Source organism: Rutidosis leptorrhynchoides, chromosome 4 (assembly GCF_046630445.1).
Source record: "Rutidosis leptorrhynchoides isolate AG116_Rl617_1_P2 chromosome 4, CSIRO_AGI_Rlap_v1, whole genome shotgun sequence".
Taxonomy (NCBI): domain Eukaryota; kingdom Viridiplantae; phylum Streptophyta; class Magnoliopsida; order Asterales; family Asteraceae; genus Rutidosis; species Rutidosis leptorrhynchoides.
Genome location: NC_092336.1, coordinates 75,635,701 through 75,660,678, shown reverse-complemented (window position 1 = coordinate 75,660,678; position 24,978 = coordinate 75,635,701). Strand labels below are relative to the sequence as shown.

Here is a 24,978-nt window from a genome sequence, read left to right as displayed (position 1 = left end):
CAATTGTAATGACTTATACTTTCTGCTGCTATAATACATTTGTTTTTAATTAAAACATCTCATATAGAGTTGTTCTCGCTTTACACTTGTGTTATGATATTGGTTAGTCACATATGACCCCCGGTCCCATTTAGGGGGTGTGACAATATTTATATTGTATTCTCTTCGTCCAATATTAATAGTACATCCATATTTTCCTTTTGGCCCGTCACAAATTATTAATCAACTTTCATAAATAGTTAAGAATAATTGGTTATAGTACTTTTATAAACTTATATTATTTAAGTAAGACAAAAATATAGGTAGAAAATAAGGAGTAAAGCTGGAAAGTCGAAAAAAAAGTAATGTGATAGTTATTTTTTTTAAACTGTATGTTTTTTTATTTGTGGACTATTAAATTGGAACGGATGAACTATCTTTTATATATGTATTTATAATTAATATTATATATATATATATATATATATATATATATATATATATATATATATATATATATATATATATATATATATATATATATATATATATATATATATATATGTGGTCATAATCAAGAGGGAAACACTTTTTTGGGGGGAAAGGGGAAGCAAATTTTTTTTTTTTCGTTTTTTGAAAAAACTTTGTTCACGAACAATATAGATTAGATGAAAATATGAACATTTAAAAAAGACACTTTGTGATGAATGTCATTATTTTGGCGGGAAAACGCTCGAAGAAAAAAATAAAAACATTCAACGCATTGAATGTTTTGCTGTTGAGTTTATTTGCATCGTTTTATTTTCATCTTGCGTGAAGTGTTTTTTTCGAATTTAGCCCGATTTAGAGTTTAGGGTTTAGGGTTTTGGGTTTTCGGGTTTACTCCGTAAACCCTCAACCCAAAACCCTAAACCCTAAACTCTAAACCGTTCGTGTTAAAATATTCAATCTAAACCCAAATTTCTAAACCCTAAACCCTAATTTCTAAACCCAAAACCCTAATTTCTAAACCATAATAGCTAAAACCTAATTTATAACCCCCTAATTTCTAACCCCTTAAAAAAAACTCAGCAGGAAAACATTCAATGCATTGAATGTTTTTATTTTTTTCTTCGAGCGTTTTCTCGCCAAAATAATGACATTCATCACAAAGTGTCTTTTTTAAATTCTCATATTTTCATCTAATCTATAATGTTCGTGAACAAAGCTTTTTAAAAAAAAACGAAAAAAATTACTTCCCCCCTTAAAAGTGCTTCCCTCTTGATTAAATCTCTCTCTCTCTCTCTCTCTATATATATATATATATATATATATATATATATATATATATATATATATATATATATATATATATATATATATATATATATATATATATAGTAGAGGGATCAAATGAGAATTTTTTTGTGTGAGAACTCTGAGAACTCAAAAATACACCGAAATTCGAGCAAAAATGGGAAATTCGAGCAAAAAACTCCATATTCGAGCAAAAAATAGGATACGGACGAGCAAAAAACATGATAGTCGAGCAAAAATGGAGAAAGTCGAACAAAAAAAAAGGACGAACAAAAATTTGATATTCGAACAAAAATTGTGATATTCTAACAAAAATGTGTTCTACATTTTTGAAATTCGAACACAAAAATGTAGAACACATAGGTAGTCGAACAAAAATTTTGATATTCGAACAAAAATGTGTTCTACATTTTTTTTCAAAAAAAAAATTTTTTTTTTGCTCGACTATGAAATTTTTGTTCGTCCGTGTTTTGTATTTTTGCTCTAATTCCCCTTTTTTCTCGAATTTAAGTGTATTTGGGTGTATTTTGGAGTTTCTAGAGTTCTCACACTAAAAAAGTTCTCACTGGATCCTCTCCCTATATATATATATATATATATATAGTGGTAGGATCAAGAGGGAAGTAACCAATCAGGGGGAAGCGGGGGGAAGCAAAAACTTTTTTTCTTTTCGTTTTTTGAAAAAACTTTGTTCACGAACATTATAGATGAGATGAACATATGAACATGTAGTAGAGATACTTTGTGATAAATGTTTTTATTTTGGTGGGAAAACGCTCGAAGAAGTAATATATAACAATTATCGTGTTTTCGAGCGTATGTTGATGTTTTAGCTATTGGGGTTTAGATATTAGGGTTTATAGGGTTTAGATATTAGGGTTTAGAAATTTAGGGTTTAAGGTTTAGATTTAGGGTTTAGATTTAGGATTTAGATTGAGTTTTTAACACGAACGGTTTAGAGTTTAGGGTTTAGGGTTTAGAGTTTAGGGTTTGGTGTTTTGGGAATAAACCCAAAACACCAAACCCTAAACCCTAAACTCTAAATCGGGCTAAATTTTACTTCACAAAACATAAAAAAAAAACGTTCATATTATTCACGAATAATATTATCTTGAATGTTATTTTTGTCGATCGTTTTCCCGCCTAAATAATAACATTCATCACGAAGCGTCTCTTCTAAATGTTCATATTTTCGTGTGATCTTGATGCCGGAAAAAAAAATTCCAAAAAAAACGAAATTTTTTTTTTTGCTTCCCCCCGCTTCTCCCGGATTGGTTACTTCCCCATTGATCCTGCCCATATATATATATATATATATATATATATATATATATAAAAGAAAAAGTTTTTGAGCTTTGTAGTTGAAAGTTATTTTAGGATGTTTGTATCTATATATTGTATCTATATACCTATATTATATTATATATATTATTAATTATTAAATTAATTACAAATTAATTAATATGTATATGAATTACAGTTATTGAAAGATAAGATATTATACGGAGTATAATATATGGATGAAGTACTTTTTTAGAATGACATTTATATTCCTAATTCTTCCAACAACTTAAACTCTATATTTCCCGGATTATTCGCAATGGATCAAAATCCTACTAATATTTTACATTAGTAGGGAGTATTCTATTAGCAATAGGAGTTGCTCCGTAATATCGTTACCCATTAGCAATTTATGCTTAGGTATCCATTTACATATATTCTTTTTATATATAAAGAAAATGCGCAAAAATTTTGAACGAATTTATTTTTTTGTTCGTCGCGAGTTACGTTTCACCGCCATTACCATTCAACTCGAAATATTTTTACGAACTAAACGCAATAAATTGTATTTGATACGAAGCTTCAATGCAATACCAACGAAGCATTATTTTTAACAATAAATATGGAAATGATTTGAATTTAGAGTTTAAGTCCTTAAAATATTTATGAACATGCAAATATAACTACTATAATATTAATTATATATTACGACTCCCTCGAGTATCCTTATTACCAACAACTTTTCTAAAATTAAACACGCGGGTTACACTTTTATTCAAAAAACATAATTGTAAAATATTTTACCACCATCCAACGCACGGGCTCTAAAACCAGCACCACGGGCTTTAAACTCAAAAGAATAATTAAAAAGATATTAATGGTGAGAAAAAAATTTGTAGACGTTAAGTTACTTACACCACTTTTAAAATTTTATCGACACCACGAGCTATTATACTAACAAGAATTTTTAAAATTTGTCAACTCCACGGGCTCTTAAATGATTGTTATACTTTTTCTAACTTATTCAGTATCGTTATTTACATACCAATATTAAAATACTATTTACATACTGATACTGATATGAACTGCAAATTACATTTTTTGCACGGTTTTTTACATACCGGTACAACGCACGGGCTCAAAAACATAGTGTATATATATATATATATATATATATATATATATATATATATATATATATATATATATATATATTATTTTTTATTTTAGCCGACAACATACACTCCAAAGTATACTGTACAAAATATAAAAATGTGAAGAAGGAAACAAATAGTACTATTTGGCAAACAAAAGTAGATAAAAGCAAAATCAGTCTTCTTATCCCCATCTCTTTCTTTCATTTACTTCACAACAATAATATTTCCCCTCAAAATCCGTCATCCATCCATCATCTTTCATTAATTCTTATTAACAATTCTTTCAATTCAATCAGATCCTCATATTTATCCGTATCTATATCTACTTATGGAACCAAAACCCCTGAAACCCATTTCAGTTTCTCCTTGATTTCTTTTATTAGAAATTGATCACTTGTTAATTAACTTCAAATCCTGTATAATTTTGCTATGCATTATCTCAATTTAATCAGTTCTGTGATAAATTTTGCATCTTTATCACTTTCAGGGCACAATTTATAAGATTTGTTAGTGGTGTAATATCTAGGGTTTCAAATTTTTTTGGCACTGGTAGATATTTTTAGTTCAATTGTGTAAAAATTTGAACTTGTATCAAAATTAGGTGTAAAGGTTATCTTTTTTGAAGATTTTTTGCTTAGGGTTTTGATGGATCTGAGTGCATTTTTGATATCTTGGATTTTTGTTGCACTGAATTTTGTGAAATAAAGTTAAGTTAACTGAATTTTTTTGAGGGTTTATTTGAATTTTATTTAATTATGGATAATGTAATTGGTGGGAAGTATAAGCTTGGTAGAAAGATTGGCAGTGGATCTTTTGGAGTACTTTTTTTGGGTAAAAATCTTTCTTTTTTATTACTTATTACTAATTACTAATTACTACAGTAATTTTTAATTATACATTTATAATAATTGAATCATTTTTGTGTGCAGGAGTAAATGTTCAAAGTGGAGAAGAAGTGGCTGTGAAGCTGGTATGTATATATTTTTTTTTTTCATCAATGCAAATGCTAGCTTATAAATAATAAATCATATTATTATTGATATGTAAATATGTATTTGTAACTAATGGTGTATCCTATCGTATACACACATAAAAGGCATAATGGTTGCATAAAAGTAGCATCAAGAAGGCTGGAAACAACAGTTCTGTAGAGTTATCCGTCCAGCGTTCTCCGCTGTGCAGGCTGCTCCGTCATGCGTAAGTCCTGAAGGCCGCCTAGCGCATAAGCCCTGGCCGGAGAGCGCCGCATTTAGCATAAATTTCGGAGCACATGTAACAGAACGTATCATCATTTGACACGTGTCCCCAAACAAATCTGGTAGATCTGACACTATAAATAGACCCCTTGGGTCGTCATTTTACAGAGGTTCAGATATTCTGACAACTTTGAGAGCTGAGACTTCACTTCTCTTTCTCTCTCTACTTTCTCTCACTAGAAGTCATCCGGCTAGCACTCTTACGCTCTACGGACAACAGATTGATTAAGCCACCCCACAAGTTTCTACACTTGTGAACCGGGTCTGCAGGGATTATTTCCCGAGGGTAAAAATCAATCGGCAACACTCCGCCCTCCTAAAAGCTAGATCACTTCTAGTCTCTTGTTGACATACTAAGCCTTACCTCATAAGGAAATAGGTGTTAACAATGGCGCCATCTACTAATGCAAAGAACACACGAAACGGAAAAGGAACGAAAGCAGCTGAAGCTCCATTTGTACTTGAAGCAGTCAACAATCCATCAACTGACGACATGGTCACTGTTGAAGATGTACCTATTTCACCACTAGATGATACGATTGAAGAAACAGTTGCTGAAACTACAGAAAGGCTTAAACATTTGGCAACTAATTCGGAGAAAAGGCCAGTAATTGAAGAAGCGACAGCTAAAAGTGCAGAAAGACTTCCAAATTTTTTACTAATCCAGAGCGACGACCATTGATGCAACCACGGCGATGTCTGTCATTTATACCTTTTCGGCGGATGGCGGATGGCAAAGACAAGCAAATAATGAAAAGGCAATCTATATCAAAATACAAGTTATCTAGGCTACTCGACAAGCTGGGCAGTCTTATTGATGATTCTGGGGATGATAACGACCTGAGCTATGATAATAATGACTCTGATGATGAAACTGACAAAGATGAGTTCATGTCAGAGAAGCAGGCAGTGTTGCTTTTGAATGACATTCTTAAGCAGACAGCTCCGACAAAATATAAGCAACGCTTAGCGCAGCCCGCCGTCCGCGCTGTGGCTGTGGACAATTTCTTTGCCCTCATTACTGGAGAACAAGCCACCAGCCATGGCAGAATCTACGCAGTGTTTCATTGATCGAATTGCAAATTATCCATTGCCCAGAAATCTTGCTATACCAACAATTGGAGTTTATGATGGCACAACGGATCCGGAGGACTTTTTGACAATGTTTGAAGGCGTTATGAGGTTGCAGCATTGGGAAGATGAAACTGCGTGCCATATGTTTCCTATGGTACTGCAGAAAATGGCACGCGAATGGTTTGCTAGTTTGCCGCCAAGGAGTATTACCAATTTTCTCGATTTGAGAGCAAAATTTGTGATGCAATACCAAAATCTTCGGAGCTGTACTCTGACTCATCTTGATGCACACGAGATCACAATGCATCATAATGAATCTTTGAGCAATTTTATGAAACGTTATACACTTGAAGCACAGAAGATCCCTGATTGTTCAGAATCACAGCTTGTATCTGGCTTCATTTTTTGTCTGGACCAGCGACGGTTTAGTGCACTTGTTCATGCGTTACGGTATGACTTGCCAAAAACATTGCATCAGGCGTTGGAGGTAGCACAGAGGCATGTTCGAGCTGGTGAGCGTGGGTTAAACAAGTTTGAAACTGGCGGCAGTAGCAAGCCGCACAACGGAGGACGGTATTTTGACAGAAATCAGAGAAGGAATGATAATTCAAATGGAGGATGGAGAGGAAACAATCACCCTAATGATTTCCACCACAACAGAAAGCCAATCGAAAGGCACCCGTTGATAATGGCGCTTACTAAAACGCCGAAAGAGATCCTTTTCACTGAACCAATTCGGACCACTTTAAATGCTCCAGCACCTATGGAAGAGAGGGAGGGTCCAAAGAGTGAGTTGTGGTGTGATTTCCATGAGGCTTGGGGCCATGATACGGACAATTGTAAATCTTTGATGAGAGAAATTATAGCGAAAATCAAGGCAGGAGAACTGAATCATTTGTTGCCTGGCAAACAGTACAGGAGGAATGATCCTCGTAGGAAATTTGCGTGGCAAAGGAATGATGGTAGCAGAGGACGCCGTGGAGAGAACAGAAGAGAGCAGCATGGCGGAAGAGATAATCGGAACCAACCGCAGTACGGAGAACGGATCACAGAGCGTGAGACAACTCCAGAAGTTGTAATCAGGATGGTTTGGATTAATGATGGTCATTATGAAGAAGGTGAATCATCAAACAGCAATTTGGACAGCTGGAGATATGCCCCAATTATCTTTCAGCCAATTCAGAATTGGGCGTTGTCCGTCCAACCAGTGATCATTTCAGCAGAGATAGCAAATAAGTTTGTCAATTGTATCTACACAGATACAGGAAGTGAAGCTGACATCTACTGGCATTGTTTGAAAACTTTTCCAAGGCATGTGCAGAGCAGAGCTAGGCAAACGAGGTTGAAAGTTTCTGGACTAACAGGAGCACCGATAAATGCCATGGGGCAGATTCGTTTGGAAGTTGTTATGGGCACATTCCCATTGTTGAGAACGGAAACAATTGATTTCACAATCATAGATGGCAATTCTCGTTTTAATGTCCTTTTTGGAAGAACAGCTTTGGCTAAGTTTGGAGCAATAACATCGACGGCCCATGCAGAGGTCAGATTCCCCACTCCAAATGGAGTCGCAGCCATACATTCACAGTATGTGCAGCCAACACGGGAAAGGTCAACGTTTGCAAATGGGCCAGAAGGCAGAATGAATCAGAGAAGGCGTGATAGGTTATTCAGCGAGGAAGAAGTTCAGGAGTTTTTCATTCCGTAAGCAAGTGTGAAGGCCGGACAGCGCTGGGCGCTCGGCATATGAAGAAGCAATTTGTCAACAAGTTATCAAGAACAGTGTTTATCTTTTCAATAAAGAGCAGTTTCATTTAGCATTTCAATAAAAGCAGTCTTTTACAATCGTTGTACTCATGCCTGTTTGGCATTTGAAGAACACATTTCGAATTATATGATGAAGCAGCGTTTATCAAACTTACTGTGAACCATTGTGGTTATTTTGCAGTGCATACATTAGCAATTGCATACATTAAACATTCATGACGTGCTAATTAGGCTTGATCCACCTAAAAGTCGTCATCAATCGTTTATGTACTGCACAGTACTGAACAATAATTTTATATTTTTCTTAAACAAAGTGATGCCCGTGACAAATGTAAAACATTACATTTATAACCTGCCCACAGAAGGATCGTATTTTTAAATACCTCCGATGGCGGAAGCTTTTGTGCCGGCCAGTAAAGGCACAAGGGATCGGCTAGAAAACGTTTAAGTTTTACTAGAACGCACCGAGGCATGATACAAAACTCAGATACTTGTCATGACAAACATTATAAAAAATTACTTCACAGAACGAAGTTATATATTTTATGTATGAAGGCAAAATAATTAGCAATTCTTCCTCATATACTTTATGACGGAAGGCGTAAGACGGAGAGTTTATTGATTTATAGTCATTCTTCTAAAACACTTCATAATTCTTCCTCATTAATTTTATGATGGAAGGCGTAATCAGACATCGTATTCTTGATACTGCAAGGCATTTACATATGAGTTACCTTATGCACTTTTCAAAATGATTTACTCAAATTATACACTGTACAATTGTGTATAGAAATTTTATGCTCAGGTGCATAATTGATTGGTTTTAAAGCGTTAAGCATAAAAATATTTGCAACAAGCATATAAGCACACATAGTCATCACAATAAAGTCAGTATATATATATAATGTTAAAGTCAGTAAGAAATTTATTACAAAACATTGTTTGAAATTTTTACAAAGATCAATTAAACTGCACGCCAAGCACATCTTGAGCAGAAGAGTCTTCTTTGCTGCATACTTCATCATAAACATTTATCTTCAGATTTATCAATTTGTTCTTGGCCTCATCAACTTTTTCTTGAGTACCAGGAGGCATAAGTTTGGCAATGGCAGCAGAAGGAGTTTGGTTGGGAGCAAGGCGTTTGAACAGCTTGCCGGTCACATCAGCAATAGCATGGGCGCAGGCAGCATCAACATAATCATTGTAGGGATTCCCTACAAGACTGGATCCAAGCACTTTAGCTATCAGCAAAATTGCCCTCGCCTTTCTCCGCCCTCCGGAGTAGCTCAGCAGACTTCTCTCTCTCTGCACTCAGCTGTTTCTCCAGCTCACACACTTTCACCTGCTCAGCATCCTTTTTCCCTTGCAGAACAGCAGCAACATCTTGAGCACTTTTTAACTCAACTTCTTTAGCCTTTATTATTTTCTGCGCATCATTTAAGACACGCTCAGCATCAGCAGCTCTTTTACGAGCATTTGCACTTTCAGCTATGTCTTTACGAGCAAAAGCAAGAATAGACTCTTGATGTTCCTGCAGTTGCAGCACAGAATCCAGGTGGTTGGTTAGCCGTACATGAGCTGCCATAGTTGATTCCCTGAGTTGATGAGAACGGAGAGCAGAGAATTGGGGTTTCAGCTCAGGGATAACACAACCCTGTACATCAATAAAATTTTATGAGTTATTTCAAACAGCTCACATCAATAAAATACAAGCATATATATGCAGATGGTCTTATCGTTCATACCTGAATAAGAGTTGCAAATTCTTTATCTTTAGTGGCGGGGTTTGCAATGATGGCTTGCAAAGCCCTCACATGAGCAGGAAGAGTTGGCTCTTGAACATTGGAGGAGGTGACAGCAGGATTAGTGATATTAGGAAGAGGAGAATCATAAGCAGAGTTGCCTTCAGGCCTATTTTCATGAAATTCAGATTCATCGAAGGGAGCAAAGTTTGGATTCAGGCCCTTCTCTCCTTCATTTTCAAGATTCCTCTCCGGCCTCCGGTCACCGCCCTCCGTAGTCTTCCCTTGGCTATCATCCGACTCTGCTAAAATTACTAACAAAAACAAATTAGTATTATGAACAAACATAACAGTTATAAGCAATAACATGTGCATTTTCAAAAGAGAGCAGAATGGACATACTTCTCCTACGTTTTTGCTTTTTGCCCTCCTCAGTACTCTTCACCCTTTTAGAGCCTATGCTCTTCTTTCTTGTCTTTTGGATTGGAGGAGTAGGGTTGGTTTCACCCGTAATGTCAACAGATGCCGATGTTTGCTGATCGGTGGTGGTGGTATCATCCGTTGTCCGCTCAGTGTCTGTATGATCAGACTCGGATTCGCTGTCTGAGCTGCTCACAGCAATTTCTTTCCCCTTTTCAGCATCAGCAGCAGCTTTAGCTTCAGCTGCAACTCTCTCCGCCTCAAGCTCTTCAACAGTTTTGTCACGAGCAGTGACCTCCACATCATCATCAAGATCAGGGGATAAAAGAGTAGAGTGGACCTGCATCACGGAGTTGCCTGCAAAGATTACATATTAATAGCAATATAAGTACACATGACAAACAGTAGACAAAAATCTATATATATAATAGGATGATCATATCACATCCTACCCTGTTTTTTCTCACGAAGTACTGGCACAGAATTGCTTGGCCATTCTTGGCTCACTTTGCACAGCACAAGGATTCCCTCATACCTTTCGTATGATCTGGGTGGAATACGGAGTCCTTTCAAGCTATTTACTATCCGCTGTTCTGCGGGAGAAATTTTAACACCCTTTCCTATGCCAGCATCAATAGCACCCCACTCCCGGACAACGGAGTATTCTTCCGGAATAACAGTTTCATCAACAAAGAAAAATGGACTTTTCCAGTTCTTCAAGTTTGAAACTCTATTTAGACCAACAAAATGATTATTTTTCTTACTATCAATAGTAATCCAGCAATCGCTAATTGTGCGGATTCTAAACAAAGAGATAAAAACATTAATGCGAGGCTTTATATTAATAGCATTGCAGTACATTTCAAAAAGGATGATTTTTTGAAGACCATGGGGATGTATCTGACTAAGACAGGCCCCGTAATATCTAAGAAGGCGAAGAAGAAAGTTAGTAAGGGGAACACGGAGGTTGCCGTGGGTAATTTGTAAAGCGTATAAAGTAATTTTTCCCTCAGGAGGATTGTCAGCAGTTTGTCCGATAGTGGGAAGAACAGGGTTGTATTGATTGAGATGGCGAAAGGCAATCTTTAATCCATCTAAATATTCACTAGTCAATGATGAAGCCATCGTGCTAACTTCTGGAATGTCAGCAGTATTTGATGAAGAAGGCTTGGCGTGTTCTTGGCCAGTACTCCGTGAAGAAGCCATGATAATACAGTAACAGATATCAACAAGAAGAAAATAGCAGTAAGATGAAGTGTACTGACCTTGGAAGACGGTAAACCTTAAAAAGTTGAAGATTGAAGAAGGCGATGAAGATTTGGGAGAAATATGCTTTTTGGATCTTGGCAAAGGTAAAAAAGTGATGGTGACAGGGTTATGATGGTTTTTATAAGGGTTCATCGGTGCAATTTTTATGGTCATGATTGAGACACGTGTATGGGTGAGTTTAAACGAAGGGTGCAAGATAACACTTTTTACAGCTGGAGGCGCGTGGATGATCTTAGCCGTAAAAAATTAATCATAACAGTGTCAGTAAAATTCGTCTGCATTTAATGCCTAAAATGTTTTCCCCGATGCAAGTGGGCAATGAACAGGCTGGTTTGGCATGCGTTTTCAAAAGTTTAACGACTTAATCATTCTTCAAATGCTTAAGTCATTAAACTGGGGGGACTTAATGGTGTAATCCTATCGTATACACACATAAAAGGCATAATGGTTGCATAAAAGTAGCATCAAGAAGGCTGGAAACAACAGTTCTGTAGAGTTATCCGTCCAGCGTTCTCCGCTGTGCAGGCTGCTCCGTCATGCGTAAGCCCTGAAGGCCGCCTAGCGCATAAGCCCTGGCCGGAGAGCGCCGCATTTAGCATAAATTTCGGAGCACATGTAACAGAACGTATCATCATTTGACACGTGTCCCCAAACAAATCTGGTAGATCTGACACTATAAATAGACCCATTGGGTCGTCATTTTACAGAGGTTCAGATATTCTGACAACTTTGAGAGCTGAGACTTCACTTCTCTTTCTCTCTCTACTTTCTCTCACTAGAAGTCATCCGGCTAGCACTCTTACGCTCTACGGACAACAGATTGATTAAGTCACCCCACAAGTTTCTACACTTGTGAACCGGGTCTGCAGGGATTATTTCCCGAGGGTAAAAATCAATCGGCAACACTCCGCCCTCCTAAAAGCTAGATCACTTCTAGTCTCTTGTTGACATACTAAGCCTTACCTCATAAGGAAATCTTACCTCATAAGGAAATAGGTGTTAACAGTAACACTATGATACTATGATATAGTTGGTTATGTAGTTTGATAAGAACATCTATTCCAATTCAATCGATAGATAGTACTCCGTATTTGATTGCTACGAGCTACTACTAAGTTAATAGAAAACATTTAAGATTTTTTTAAATAATCACATGATTACAGAATTCGCTAAATTACTAATCTATCAATTAGCAAAATAGTTAGTTGTTAAAAAACTTTTACTTGGCACATAGTGATTGTCAACTGTCGAACACAAGCTTATTAGTGGATGTAAAAGTTAAGTCACAAAAAATTAAAATAGCTAATATGAGTAAATTAATAATCTCGTTCGACTACATATGAAGAGTAATTTCATTTGCTTTTTTTTTTTTTTTTTTTCCTAGTTGTTTGCTGTTGTTATTGTGTTGTGTACTAATTTGTATATATTTCCAGGAATCTATGAAGACAAAACACCCCCAACTTCATTACGAGGCTAAATTATACATGCTTCTACAAGGAGGAAGTGAGCTTCATTTTTTTTTGTCTTTTACTCGTTTATATTTTCATTTTAGTTTATTTATATTTCAAGAAACTTATCATACACATACACATATTATTAATACGACACAGCGGGTGTACCTCATCTTAAATGGATTGGAGTTGAAGGCGAGTACAACGCTATGGTCATCGATCTTCTTGGACCAAGTTTAGAAGACTTGTTTAATTATTGTAATCGGAAGTTCACTTTAAAAACAGTTTTGATGCTTGCGGATCAGTTGGTACGTATGCATTTTTGTGTAATCATTAGATATTTTCGGGCATATGGTAATGAAATTTGCTTCTTTTATATGGTTATATTTATGCAGATAAGCAGAGTTGAATATATGCATTCTAGAGGTTTTCTTCACCGTGATATAAGGCCCGACAACTTTTTGATGGGTCTAGGACGAAAGGCTAATCAGGTATTTATATTTATATACAAGTGAGAGGATCTTATACGAACACTTCTAAAATGAGAATGGTAAAAAACACTATTTTCTTTGGTAATTTGAATCATATAAGCGGATAAATATAAAATCTCTAAATACTTTATAGTTTATATCAGTTTTGAGGCGTTTGATAACATTTTGAAGTACTAAAGTGTGCAAACTATAACTTCTGATATCAAACTTGAATCCATGTATTTATGTTATATAAGCATTTGATTTTAGTACATTTGTTGAATATTATCAGAAGAAAGTATGACCATTTGTTTGCGGCTCCATTTTTGGTAGTGTTCTCATAAGAGCCTTGCCCTTTTGTATAGTAATTTTCGGAGCATTTGTCCTCTAAATCGAGGTTTATGTGATGTGTACAAACTCACATTCATCCTAACATGTATTCTGTTAAGATCATCTACTCTCATCTCTTTAAATGTATTGATCAACATTTTTGTTTTGTTTTGGTTTTAATAGGTTTACATAATAGATTATGGGCTTGCAAAAAAGTACAGGGATCTTCAGACACACAAGCATATACCGTACAGGTAACTGAAATGATAATTGCAAAAACTCGAGTAAAATTGGTATTATTTTGTCTAACTTGCTTACGGTTATGCGTCACAAATGATACGTTCTTAAGCTATCTGACAACACTATTCATTCAAACTTTTGGGCTATGATTCAGTTCACTTATTTCACTTTGCAGTCTACTTAATTACTTCATTAGTGTATGAACAGATGATTTAACGATGTTGATTAATTATGATGTACTCTTGCTTATTTTCAATTCAGGGAAAATAAAAATCTTACTGGTACTGCTCGTTACGCCAGTGTTAATACTCACCTTGGGATTGGTAAGTGTTCTTGCTCATAGTGTTTTCAAACAGTTTTATAATTAATTTTTTTTATCTTTAATATTCCCTATGAGCTTGAATTGTTAGTTATGTTTCTATTTTTGTTAAGCAATACTCTCTAATAATATACCTTTTGGGAACATCATCTTTATTTATTTGTGAAACTATCATTAACTTTTTTTTATTCTGCTTGATTAAACATTTTTTTATATTATCAATTGCAGAACAAAGCAGAAGAGATGATCTAGAATCTCTTGGTTATGTGCTCATGTATTTCTTAAGAGGAAGGTTGGATATAATATATTTTAACGATGCTTTACATGATTGACTTTATGTATTTTAATTTTATTTTAATTTTGCTTCCATATTTTTGTGGTTGTAGCCTTCCTTGGCAGGGGCTGAAAGCCGGGACTAAGAAGCAGAAATACGATAAAATTAGTGAGAAAAAGATGCTCACTCCTATAGAGGTATCATCAAGAAAGAGCATATTTTATTATTTTAGCACTTTTTATTATGATTAAATACGCAGTTTTCTAAAATTGATCATTTATATCAAAATGTACAGATGCTATGCAAGTCTTATCCTACCGAATTCATATCTTATTTTCATTATTGTCGTTCATTGCGGTTTGATGACAAGCCTGATTATTCATATTTGAAAAGGCTTTTTCGGGATCTTTTCATTCGAGAAGGTAAGATCATAACTTCTTATTTTCTTGTTCAGTTTTCGAAAAATATATTGATGCTGTCGAGATTTTTTGTTTTGTTTGTTTTTTGTACATCTCCATCATATGAACACTGACTATTATAATTGTTATTATTATTATTATAATTATTATATTTTAATATTTTATTTCCTTAAAACTATAATCATATGTAATATGTGATGGGGTTCTTATTTCAGGCTATCAGTTTGACTATGTTTTTGACTGGACCATTTTGAAGTATCCTCAAGTTGGTTCAGGTTCCAGCTCTAGAGGACGGGTCAGTATTTCTTCTAGTCCTTTATTTTCTTCTTATCTTTTAATTTATTTATTTACATCTTATAAACCTTTATTACTGCAAATCAGACGGTTGGAAAGCTACCACTGAATCCCGGGCCTTCAGCAGAAAGAGCAGAAAAAACTTCAGGTTTTTTCCTGGATTTTTTTTTTATAAATATTTATAATATATATGCTTGCTTTCGAGTGTTCACGTACTGTTTCTTGATATTTTCCGGGAGCTTGTTCCTCTTTATCAAAAAAAAAAAAAAAGAATAGGAACAAACAATGTAGTGACAATTTATACGGTGTATATTTTTTCAGTGAGACCGGAGGGTCGAGATAGAGTGTCGGGCCCAGTTGAGGCTTTTGCTAGGCGCAATGGTGATCACTCGAGACACCGATCTTCGGAACATGCAACGCCGTCCAAAGAACTGGTGAGTACAGAAGCATGCCGTCCTCTAATTCTCTACTTAACGTGATTAGTAGAAATCTAGTCTGTTGGAAAATTGATAAAATGATCATTATTTATTTAATATTTTGATTAATGAAATACACTAATTAAAAGAGTTACGAGTCACGGGGTAATACTCACGGCTATATCATTAAGAGGTTAAGCTCTTCTATTTTTTTATTTTTTTACAGTTTATCTGTCACTTAATTTTGATTACTTTTTGAACATAACAGTTCAATATTTGACTTTTTTGAGGTTATGTCTTGACTGAAACAGATCATATTAAAAGTTATAGTAACAGAAAGGGAATGGGTCATTTGGGTTAACGTGTGAAGAGTCTAGAAATGTAATTTCAATATCTACAACCTCCTAAATCACTTTGAGATTTTAGACTATTTATAAATATAAATTTATTTTATAATTATATTATATTATATTCGGGTATAAAATACATCGCCGAATTTTAGTGTTTTTGAAGGAAATGGTCAAAAATGTTATAATAATAATAATAATATAGATATGGATAGTCAATTTTGGTGTATACATATAGTCAATTTTGGTACACAAAGTATGTATTTTTATATTGAGATTTTAGGCTATAAATACTCATGAATGCAAGCATTAAACTTGCACCATTTCTCACACTTACAAAGTGTTTCTTTCTTTCTCTCCATTATCATCTTTGTTCTTACACTTCATTATTAGTATTCTAAATCAAGAATCAAATCACTAAAGGTAGTTATAAGCCTACTGAATTATAACATCAAGAATCAAACCACTAAAGGTAGTTATAAGCCTACTGAATTATAACATCAAGAATCAAACCACTAAAGGTAGTTATAAGCCTACTGAATTATAACACGTTATCAGCACGATAATCTTAATACTAAATATGGTTGGCTCTGCCACCAAAATGATATATGGTCGGTTATACCACCAAAATGATATATGGTCGGTTATACCACCAGAATGATATAGGTCGGTTATACCACCTGAAAAAAATATATGGTCGACACTGTCGCCAAATTTTCATTTATGTTTACTAATATTTATATTTTTGTTATATAACATTTATTTATGATTGCTTACACATGGTCGACACTGTCACCTACTTATCATTTATGTTATATTAAATTTATGTTTAATGTTTATATACTTATGAATATAAATTGACTCTAATTTATCATGATGTTTGTTTTAATTTTTGATAATAGAAAATGTCGAATCTGGAAAAGCTTAAATTTACTCCTTTAGAATCAACTGGAAACAACTACATGCCATGGGTTATAAAAGTAAAAATGCATCTTAAATCAATGGGCATTCTTGAAACCATAAATGAAAACAACACTTGTTCTGAAAAAGAACAAGCTACGGCATGTTGCTTTATTCATCAACATATTGATGAATGCTTACAAAATAATTATGTGACTGTAGAAGATCCCCATGTTTTATGGGAAGGTCTCAAAAGCAGATTCAATAATCAAAGAGAAATTTTACTTCCAGCTGCAATGGAACAATGGAGAACATTAAGGTTCCAAGACTTTAAGAAAGTAAATGAATACAGCTCAGCTCTGTATAATACATGTTCACAACTTAAATTCTGTGGACATGAAATTAGTGATGCAGACATGATGGAGAAAACTTTCTCCACAATGAATGCTGCAAACATCACAGTGCAAAGAAATTTGAGAATGCTAAAGTTCAAAACATATCCTGAACTTAATTCATATCTCTTAGTTGCAGAGCAAAATGATGAGCTATTAATGAAAAATCAGCAATCCCGTCCTACTGGTACACTTGCAATCCCTGAAGCAAATACTGCAAATAATTATAAACAGGGACAAGGACGCGGGCAAGGTCGTGGTTATAATAACCATCACCATCATCATGCCAAAAGCCATAACTATGGTAGAAACCATCCTTATGGTAATGGTAATGGGCGTGGACGTGGTCGTGGTCGTGGCCGTGGTGGTCAAAGAAATAGTAATCCACGAAAATATAAATATCAACCACAAAACAAGCCCATTAAACAAGATGTTGAAGAAAATTCTTCTAAAAATTCTGAAGAATCTTGCTACAGATGTGGTAGAATGGGCCACTGGGCTAATACTTGCCGAACATCTAAACATCTTGTTAAGATGTATCAGGATTCGCTGAAAGGTAAAGAAAAGGAAGTAAATTTTGTGGATAATATTGATCCAACAGTCACTGAGAAACCATCTGATTTATATGAAGATTTCTTGAATGTTTAAGTTGTGTGTCTTTTGAAAAATAAACGATTTAATATCGTCTGTCTTTGTCATTATGTTTGCTAAATGTTTCAGTACTATCTATTTGCGTTTAAAATATTGTGTAATATTAATGTACTCACTATTTATTTCTTATATATGAAGTTCAATATGAATTTTGCTGGAATACAACATCAATCAAGTGGTGGAGATCTCTGTATAGCAGACAGTGGAACTACACACACTATACTTAAATCCGAGAAATATTTTATTGATCTAAAACCAACGGAAGGAACTATACATACAATATCAGGACCTGCTAACTTGATAAAAGGGATAGGAAAGGCAAATTTCATACTACCAAATGGTACAAAATTTTTAATAAATGATGCCTTATTTTCTCCCAAGTCAAGCAGAAATTTATTGAGTTTCTCCGACATATACCTTAACGGGTATGATTATCAGTCAGTGACAACAGAAAATGAGAAATATTTAAGTATCACTGACAAGAGTCATGTGGTTGAAAAACTGCCAAGACTTAGTTCTGGATTACATTATACACATATAAATGTACCAGAAATACATATGGTAGTTAACGAAAAATATATTGATCCTGGTGTATTCAGTTTATGGCATAACAGATTAGGCCATCCAGGATCAACAATGATGAAAAGGATTATTGAATGTACTCATGGACATCCACTAAAGGATAGAAAAATCCATCATGATACAATGGTTCCATGTACATCTTGCTCTCTTGGAAAATTGATAACTAGACCCTCACCACTTAAGGTTGAGAAAGAATCACCAATGTTTCTTGAAAGAATTCAAGGTGATATATGTGGACCAATTCATCCACCATGTGGACCATTTAGATATTTCATGGTTCTAATAGACGCATCTAGCAGATGGTCTCATGTTTGTCTGTTATCAAGCCGTAATGTGGCATTTGCAAAATTTCTTGCCCAAATTATTAAATTGAGAGCTCATTTTCCTGATTACACCATTAAAAGGGTGAGACTTGATAATGCTGGTGAATTTACATCTCAAGCATTTAATGACTATTGCATGTCTATAGGAATTGTTGTTGAACATTCTGTTGCTCATGTGCATACACAAAATGGTTTAGCCGAGTCATTGATTAAACGTTTACAATTAATCGCTAGACCATTGATAATGAGAACAAAACTCCCTGTATCTATATGGGGTCATGCAATTTTACATGCTGCTGCATTGATTCGCATCAGACCAAGTGCAAGTCATAAATATTCCCCCCTACAACTTGCTTTTGGTCAAGAGCCAAATATTTCCCATCTTAGAACATTTGGTTGTGCAGTGTATGTTCCAATTGCGACACCACAACGTACAAAAATGGGTCCTCAAAGGAGGTTGGGAATATATGTTGGATATGAAACATCTTCAATATTAAGGTATATTGAACCTATGACAGGTGACGTTTTTACAGCACGTTTTGCTGATTGTCATTTTAATGAAACATTGTTCCCTAGATTAGGGGGAGAAATGAAAAATAAAGAAAATGATGTTTCATGGTGTGAACCTCAATTAAAGTATCTTGATCCTCGCACAAAAGAATGCGAGACAGAAGTTCAAAAGATAATGCATATACAAGAACTTGCAAATCAATTGCCTGATGCATTTACAGATACAAAAACGGTGACAAAATCATATATATACCAGCAGTAAATACTCCAGCTCGAATTGAAATTCCAAAAGCTGGCAATAACGTCACTCATGAATCTTTGCCACGTCAGAAACGTGGAAGACCAATCGGTTCAAAGGATAAAAATCCTCGAAAAAGAAAATCAGCTGATAATGAAGTAAAAGAAAGTGTTCAAGAAGAACCACAAATCAGTACTCCTACTGCAGAGGAGATTGATGATGTCAATACAGAAATTGCAATCAATTATGCATATTCAAAAATATTATGGAACCGAAATGAAATGAAAAATCTTGATGAGAAATTTTCATTTAATGTTGCATATGACATCATGAATAATGATGATGATCCAGAACCAACATCTATGGTTGAATGTCAAAATAGACATGATTGGGCTCAATGGAAAGAAGCAATACGAGCTGAATTAGAATCACTCAATAAAAGAAAAGTTTTCGGATCCATCATTCTCACTCCTAAAGATGTGAAACCTGTAGGATACAGATGGATTTTTGTCCGAAAAAGAAATGAGAAAAATGAAGTTACAAGGTATAAAGCTAGACTTGTAGCTCAAGGTTTTTCTCAAAGACCGGGAATTGATTATGAAGAAACTTATTCTCCTGTTATGGATGCAATTACTTTTAGGTACTTAATCAGTCTGGCAGTTTCTAAAAATTTAGAAATGCATCTCATGGATGTTGTGACTGCTTATCTATATGGATCACTTGATAGTGATATATATATGAAGATACCTGAAGGATTTAAGGTACCAGAAGCATCAAATGCAAAACCCAAAGAAATGTATTCGATTAAATTACAAAGATCTTTATATGGGTTAAAACAATCGGGACGTATGTGGTATAACCGATTAAGTGATTACTTGATAAGCAAAGGGTATACAAATAATCTTACTTGCCCTTGTGTTTTCATTAAGAAAACAACATCCGGATATGTGATCATAGCTGTTTATGTTGATGATCTTAACATCACAGGTACAAATAAAGAGATCCATGAAGCCATTCAACTTCTAAAGAAAGAATTTGAAATGAAAGATCTCGGAAAAACCAAGTATTGCCTTGGTTTACAAATTGAGCATATGCCTAATGGTTTACTTGTACATCAAACAACATATACTGAAAAGATTTTGAAACGTTTCAATATGGACAAGGCAAAACCATTAAGTACTCCTATGGTTGTTAGATCACTCAATGTTGAAGCTGATCCATTTCGTCCATGTGAAGATCAAGAAGACATTCTTGGACCAGAAGTACCATATCTTAGTGCAATTGGAGCTCTTATGTATCTTACAAATTGTACAAGACCTGACATTTCTTTTGCAGTTAATTTGTTGGCAAGGTTCAGCTCTGCTCCTACCAAAAGACACTGGAATGGGATCAAACACATATTTCGATACCTTCGAGGAACTACTGATTTAGGATTATTTTATTCTAACGAATCAAAACAAGATTTGGTTGGTTATGCAGATGCAGGTTATTTATCTGATCCACATAAAGCTAAATCTCAAACTGGATATGTATTCCTAAATGGAGGTACTGCAATATCATGGCGTTCTCAAAAACAAACACTTGTTGCTACATCGTCAAATCATGCCGAAGTGATTGCATTACATGAAGCTACTCGAGAATGTTTTTGGTTGAGATCAATGACACAACTCATTACTGATTCTTGTGGACTAGAACGCGATAAAAGTCCAACAACTATCTATGAAGATAATGCAGCTTGCATAGCACAGATGAAAGAAGGGTATATCAAAAGTGACCGAACAAAACACATACCACCTAGATTCTTCTCATACACTCAAAATCTCATTAAGGACAACCAGATTGAAATGAGATATGTGCAATCTAGCAAAAACTCTGCTGATCTTTTCACGAAAGCACTTCCAACTGCTATTTTCAGAACACACGTTCATAACATTGGCATGAGACATGTTCAAAAGATGTAACAGCTGAAGCGATGTCTACTTGAGGGGGAGTCAACTCCATGCTGCACTCTTTTTCCCTTAGCTAAAGTTTTTTCCCACTGGGTTTTCTTTAGCAAGGTTTTTAATGAGGCAGTAATTTATAGTTGATCTTCAACAAAATAAAATTGCTATCCAAGGGGGAGTGTTATAATAATAATAATAATATAGATATGGATAGTCAATTTTGGTGTATACATATAGTCAATTTTGGTACACAAAGTATGTATTTTTATATTGAGATTTTAGGCTATAAATACTCATGAATGCAAGCATTAAACTTGCACCATTTCTCACACTTACAAAGTGTTTCTTTCTTTCTCTCCATTATCATCTTTGTTCTTACACTTCATTATTAGTATTCTAAATCAAGAATCAAATCACTAAAGGTAGTTATAAGCCTACTGAATTATAACATCAAGAATCAAACCACTAAAGGTAGTTATAAGCCTACTGAATTATAACATCAAGAATCAAACCACTAAAGGTAGTTATAAGCCTACTGAATTATAACAAAAAAATCTTTTCCCAAGTCAACCCGGCCAATTATAAAATTTACTTGTTTTGTTTGGAACTTGTCCTGACCCATTACCCACCTTCCCAACCCACCCATTTTGACACCTATCAATTGGTATTTACGTACTTTATAGATTCAAAGGTGAGTAGGTTGTACACATAAAAGTAACAGCTATGTTTTGTATATTTAGCATGGTGATTCAGATAGAGCTCGCATCATGAGAACCAGTAGTACTTCAAAAAGAGCAGTCATATCGAGCAGCAGACCAACCTCATCCGGCGAACCCACTGACAGCCGATTAAACCGTCTAGGTTCAGGCAGTGGTCGCATATCGACCACTCAAAGGCTCCACTCTCAACCTGGATTCGAGTCCAAGTCATCATCTTTCACAAGGGCCGTACCCTCATCAAGAAGTGGTCGTGATGATGCTATTCGAAGCTTTGAGCTGCTAACTATTGGCAAGAGGAAATAGAAAGTCGTTTATATGCGGTCCAAAGGCAGGCGCTACTTGAGCTTGTGCAAGTGGCGCGATTGCGTTAGGTCTTTCAATCTTTGAGGCCACCAAATTTATGATTAATACCAATTGATAAATGTTTCGGGAAAAAAAAAAGTAACCTCAAATGTATGTTTCGGGGATACTATTAGATGTCACACCAATTGATAAATATTTTAGAAGATTATTTTAATTTAATCTCAACATTGCATATATATCTGATTCTCCTTATTAAATTACACCCATCTATAAAATAGTGCATTCAAGAGTTGTTATTAAATGTTGGAAATAGTGTATTCAGCCTCTTATTCTGGTCGATCTACTGAAAAATTGTTTGAAATTTTAAACATTTAAAGGTTATCGTGAAGGGAACCATACATAGATGATTATTTTGTTACATTACATTTATAATCTTTATTATTTACATTTGAAATCTTAACATCAACTATGAAATGTCTACATATATTCAACAACAATACACAATCGTGCACATCAGCACATATGAGGAAATGTCTACATATATATAGTTTATATAAATTGATGCTGTATAAAATAAATAATCAATCAACGCTCATTCTTTTAAAAGGGGTAATTAGCTTGTTATTTTTGCTCAAAGTTTTAGAGCTAGTGACAATGCATTTGTACTTCATTTAATTTAACTATATTTATACCAAGTTTATATAAAAGCAGAAAACCACTATGCAATGTTTTTCAGTTAGAAGTACTCAAGTACACTTTTATCTGTTAAAAACTTAATATGATTAAGAAGGAAAAAAAACATATTTTTGTCGAAGCTTATTAAACAGTGTCCTTGAACCTTCTTGTAGCCTCTAAACAAAACCCATGTTGATGATCACCACTAGCTCTATCACCGTCTGCCGCCATGGTGTAGTATTGCTGATGTTGTGGTTGCAAGAACTCGACGTTATAACTACTAGTAGCCGGCAAGATTCTTGACCCTGTCCCATAATAATTTGAACCGAATGAATCAACGTTGTAACCACCACCTAAAGGCCGACTAGGAGCCGTTGTAGCATGAGCAGTCATAAATGAAGTTCCACCGGTGATTTGTTGCACCATGGCACGGAAGTTGGTGGTGTCAGTATTGAATAAGGTGGTCGGGGTCTTACGTGAAGCTCTAGACCTCCGACGCATGTTGTTGGGCCGTATTACACGGCCCAACTGATTACTAACACTACTACTAGAAGTAGTGGTAGTGGTGGTGACAGTTGTAGCGTGGGTGACAACATCATCGGACCATCGCAAGTTGGTTTGTTGCGATGGTCCGGCAAAATTATTTTGGTAAACTTGGAGCCACTCACTATTTGAAGTAGCCATGGCTCTAATAATTGCTGCTTCTTTCAAATAGTTCAAGTAATTGTGATTTTTGAAGGTAAGAAATTTTGTATAAATAATGAAATGTTGGTCAATGGTCAACAGAGTGGACTTTTCTATGATAGAAGTAACTCGTGACTTGCACGTGCTGAGTTGATTGACGGAAAATGAGCCGTGAGTTAGACACTTTGAGGGTGGTTCTTGGAAGTAGTTGAAAAATCAACTAAACTTGTCTTCGCACGAGTATATGTGTTCATATTTTTCAAGGTTTTCTTAGTAACGGGTTTACCCAGCGCTTCGCTCCGAATTCGTATAATAAAAGGGAAAAAAGTTGTTAAAAATGAAAGGATAAAAATGTAAAAATAATGCCATTAAAGTTGAGTTTCTTTACTATTGTGTCATGGTGTACACTAAATCAATCCTTCGCTGCGGGTTGTTTTGGTCGTTAACAATCAGTTAACTGAACGTTATAAAAAAGGTTAATGATCGTTTGTGGGGTGGTTTTGGTTGGTTAACGATCGATTAGTTTAACGTTAAAACAGTTTACGATTGGTTTATTAAATGTTCAAAAAATAAAGAGGAAAGAGAAAAAAATGATGAAAAAAGTTGAGGGAAAAAAAAATGAAAAAGGGTTTTTCAAAAAAAAAAATCGAATGACCGATTTACCCCGAAGGAGTACAAAATTACAGTCTTGCCGCTATAAATAGTGTCAGGCTCATGACAATTAGTATTAGCTATTTCACGACAAGACATGTATATATGTATAAAGATGTAGCAACAAGCTGATGCATGCAAATACATGCGTTGTTAAGTTATTGTATAAGGTTTTGTTTAGCCGACTTAAACTGGACAACATCATGCCCACCCAACAAGTAGAAGGCAAAGCGAGCTGATTTGACGACAAGACAATATTGTTTGAAAACAGATTGGAACCCAGTCCTTTTTTGATATTGCAGTCCAAATGACCTTAGCAACCTTTGACCTTTGGGTGACATTCAACTATAGCAGTTCAATGCACTTACGGTTGTGGTCATGTGGTGTGGCTTTTGCCTTTTGGTCTCGCAAACCTATGAACACCATTTTCTCCAAATCAAAGTCAGACACCCACCAACCACAACAAAGCCACCTGATGGCAACTTATCTCCCTAAAAATCTGACGGTACTACGGTAGTGAGTAGTGACTAACATAAACATTGTAAATCTCTACCAAAAATAGAACGACGTCGAGCAAAATGAAACAACAAATACAAAGAGATGGTA

The 24,978-nt window shown here is 34.9% G+C and overlaps 2 protein-coding genes across 2 annotated transcripts; one reads left to right on the top strand and one right to left on the bottom strand.

Annotated features, from left to right (window-relative positions):
- The first annotated feature begins 4,048 nt into the window (after positions 1-4,048).
- LOC139839779 (casein kinase 1-like protein 10) lies at positions 4,049-22,377 on the top strand. Its single transcript, XM_071829934.1, has 14 exons — positions 4,049-4,544; positions 4,643-4,683; positions 12,675-12,744; positions 12,852-13,000; positions 13,088-13,183; positions 13,676-13,746; positions 13,994-14,055; positions 14,280-14,343; positions 14,438-14,522; positions 14,621-14,747; positions 14,960-15,039; positions 15,126-15,186; positions 15,360-15,472; positions 22,081-22,377. The coding sequence occupies exons 1-14, from the start codon at positions 4,469-4,471 to the stop codon at positions 22,360-22,362; spliced, it is 1,377 nt and encodes a 458-aa protein (XP_071686035.1). The 5' UTR covers positions 4,049-4,468; the 3' UTR covers positions 22,363-22,377.
- A 757-nt stretch (positions 22,378-23,134) lies between these two features.
- LOC139844765 (uncharacterized) lies at positions 23,135-23,748 on the bottom strand. Its single transcript, XM_071834991.1, has one exon. The coding sequence runs from the start codon at positions 23,719-23,721 to the stop codon at positions 23,182-23,184; it is 540 nt and encodes a 179-aa protein (XP_071691092.1). The 5' UTR covers positions 23,722-23,748; the 3' UTR covers positions 23,135-23,181.
- Between the last annotated feature and the right edge of the window lie 1,230 nt (positions 23,749-24,978).

Excerpts from the sequence above, each read along its gene's own strand:
- LOC139839779 (XM_071829934.1), top strand. The coding sequence starts at position 4,469 with ATGGATAATGTAATTGGTGGGAAGTATAAGCTTGGTAGAAAGATTGGC. Across the intron at positions 4,684-12,674 it reads AAGAAGTGGCTGTGAAGCTG|GAATCTATGAAGACAAAACA; the intron begins GTATGTATATAT and ends ATATATTTCCAG. Across the intron at positions 13,184-13,675 it reads TAGGACGAAAGGCTAATCAG|GTTTACATAATAGATTATGG; the intron begins GTATTTATATTT and ends TGGTTTTAATAG.
- LOC139844765 (XM_071834991.1), bottom strand. The coding sequence starts at position 23,721 with ATGGCTACTTCAAATAGTGAGTGGCTCCAAGTTTACCAAAATAATTTT.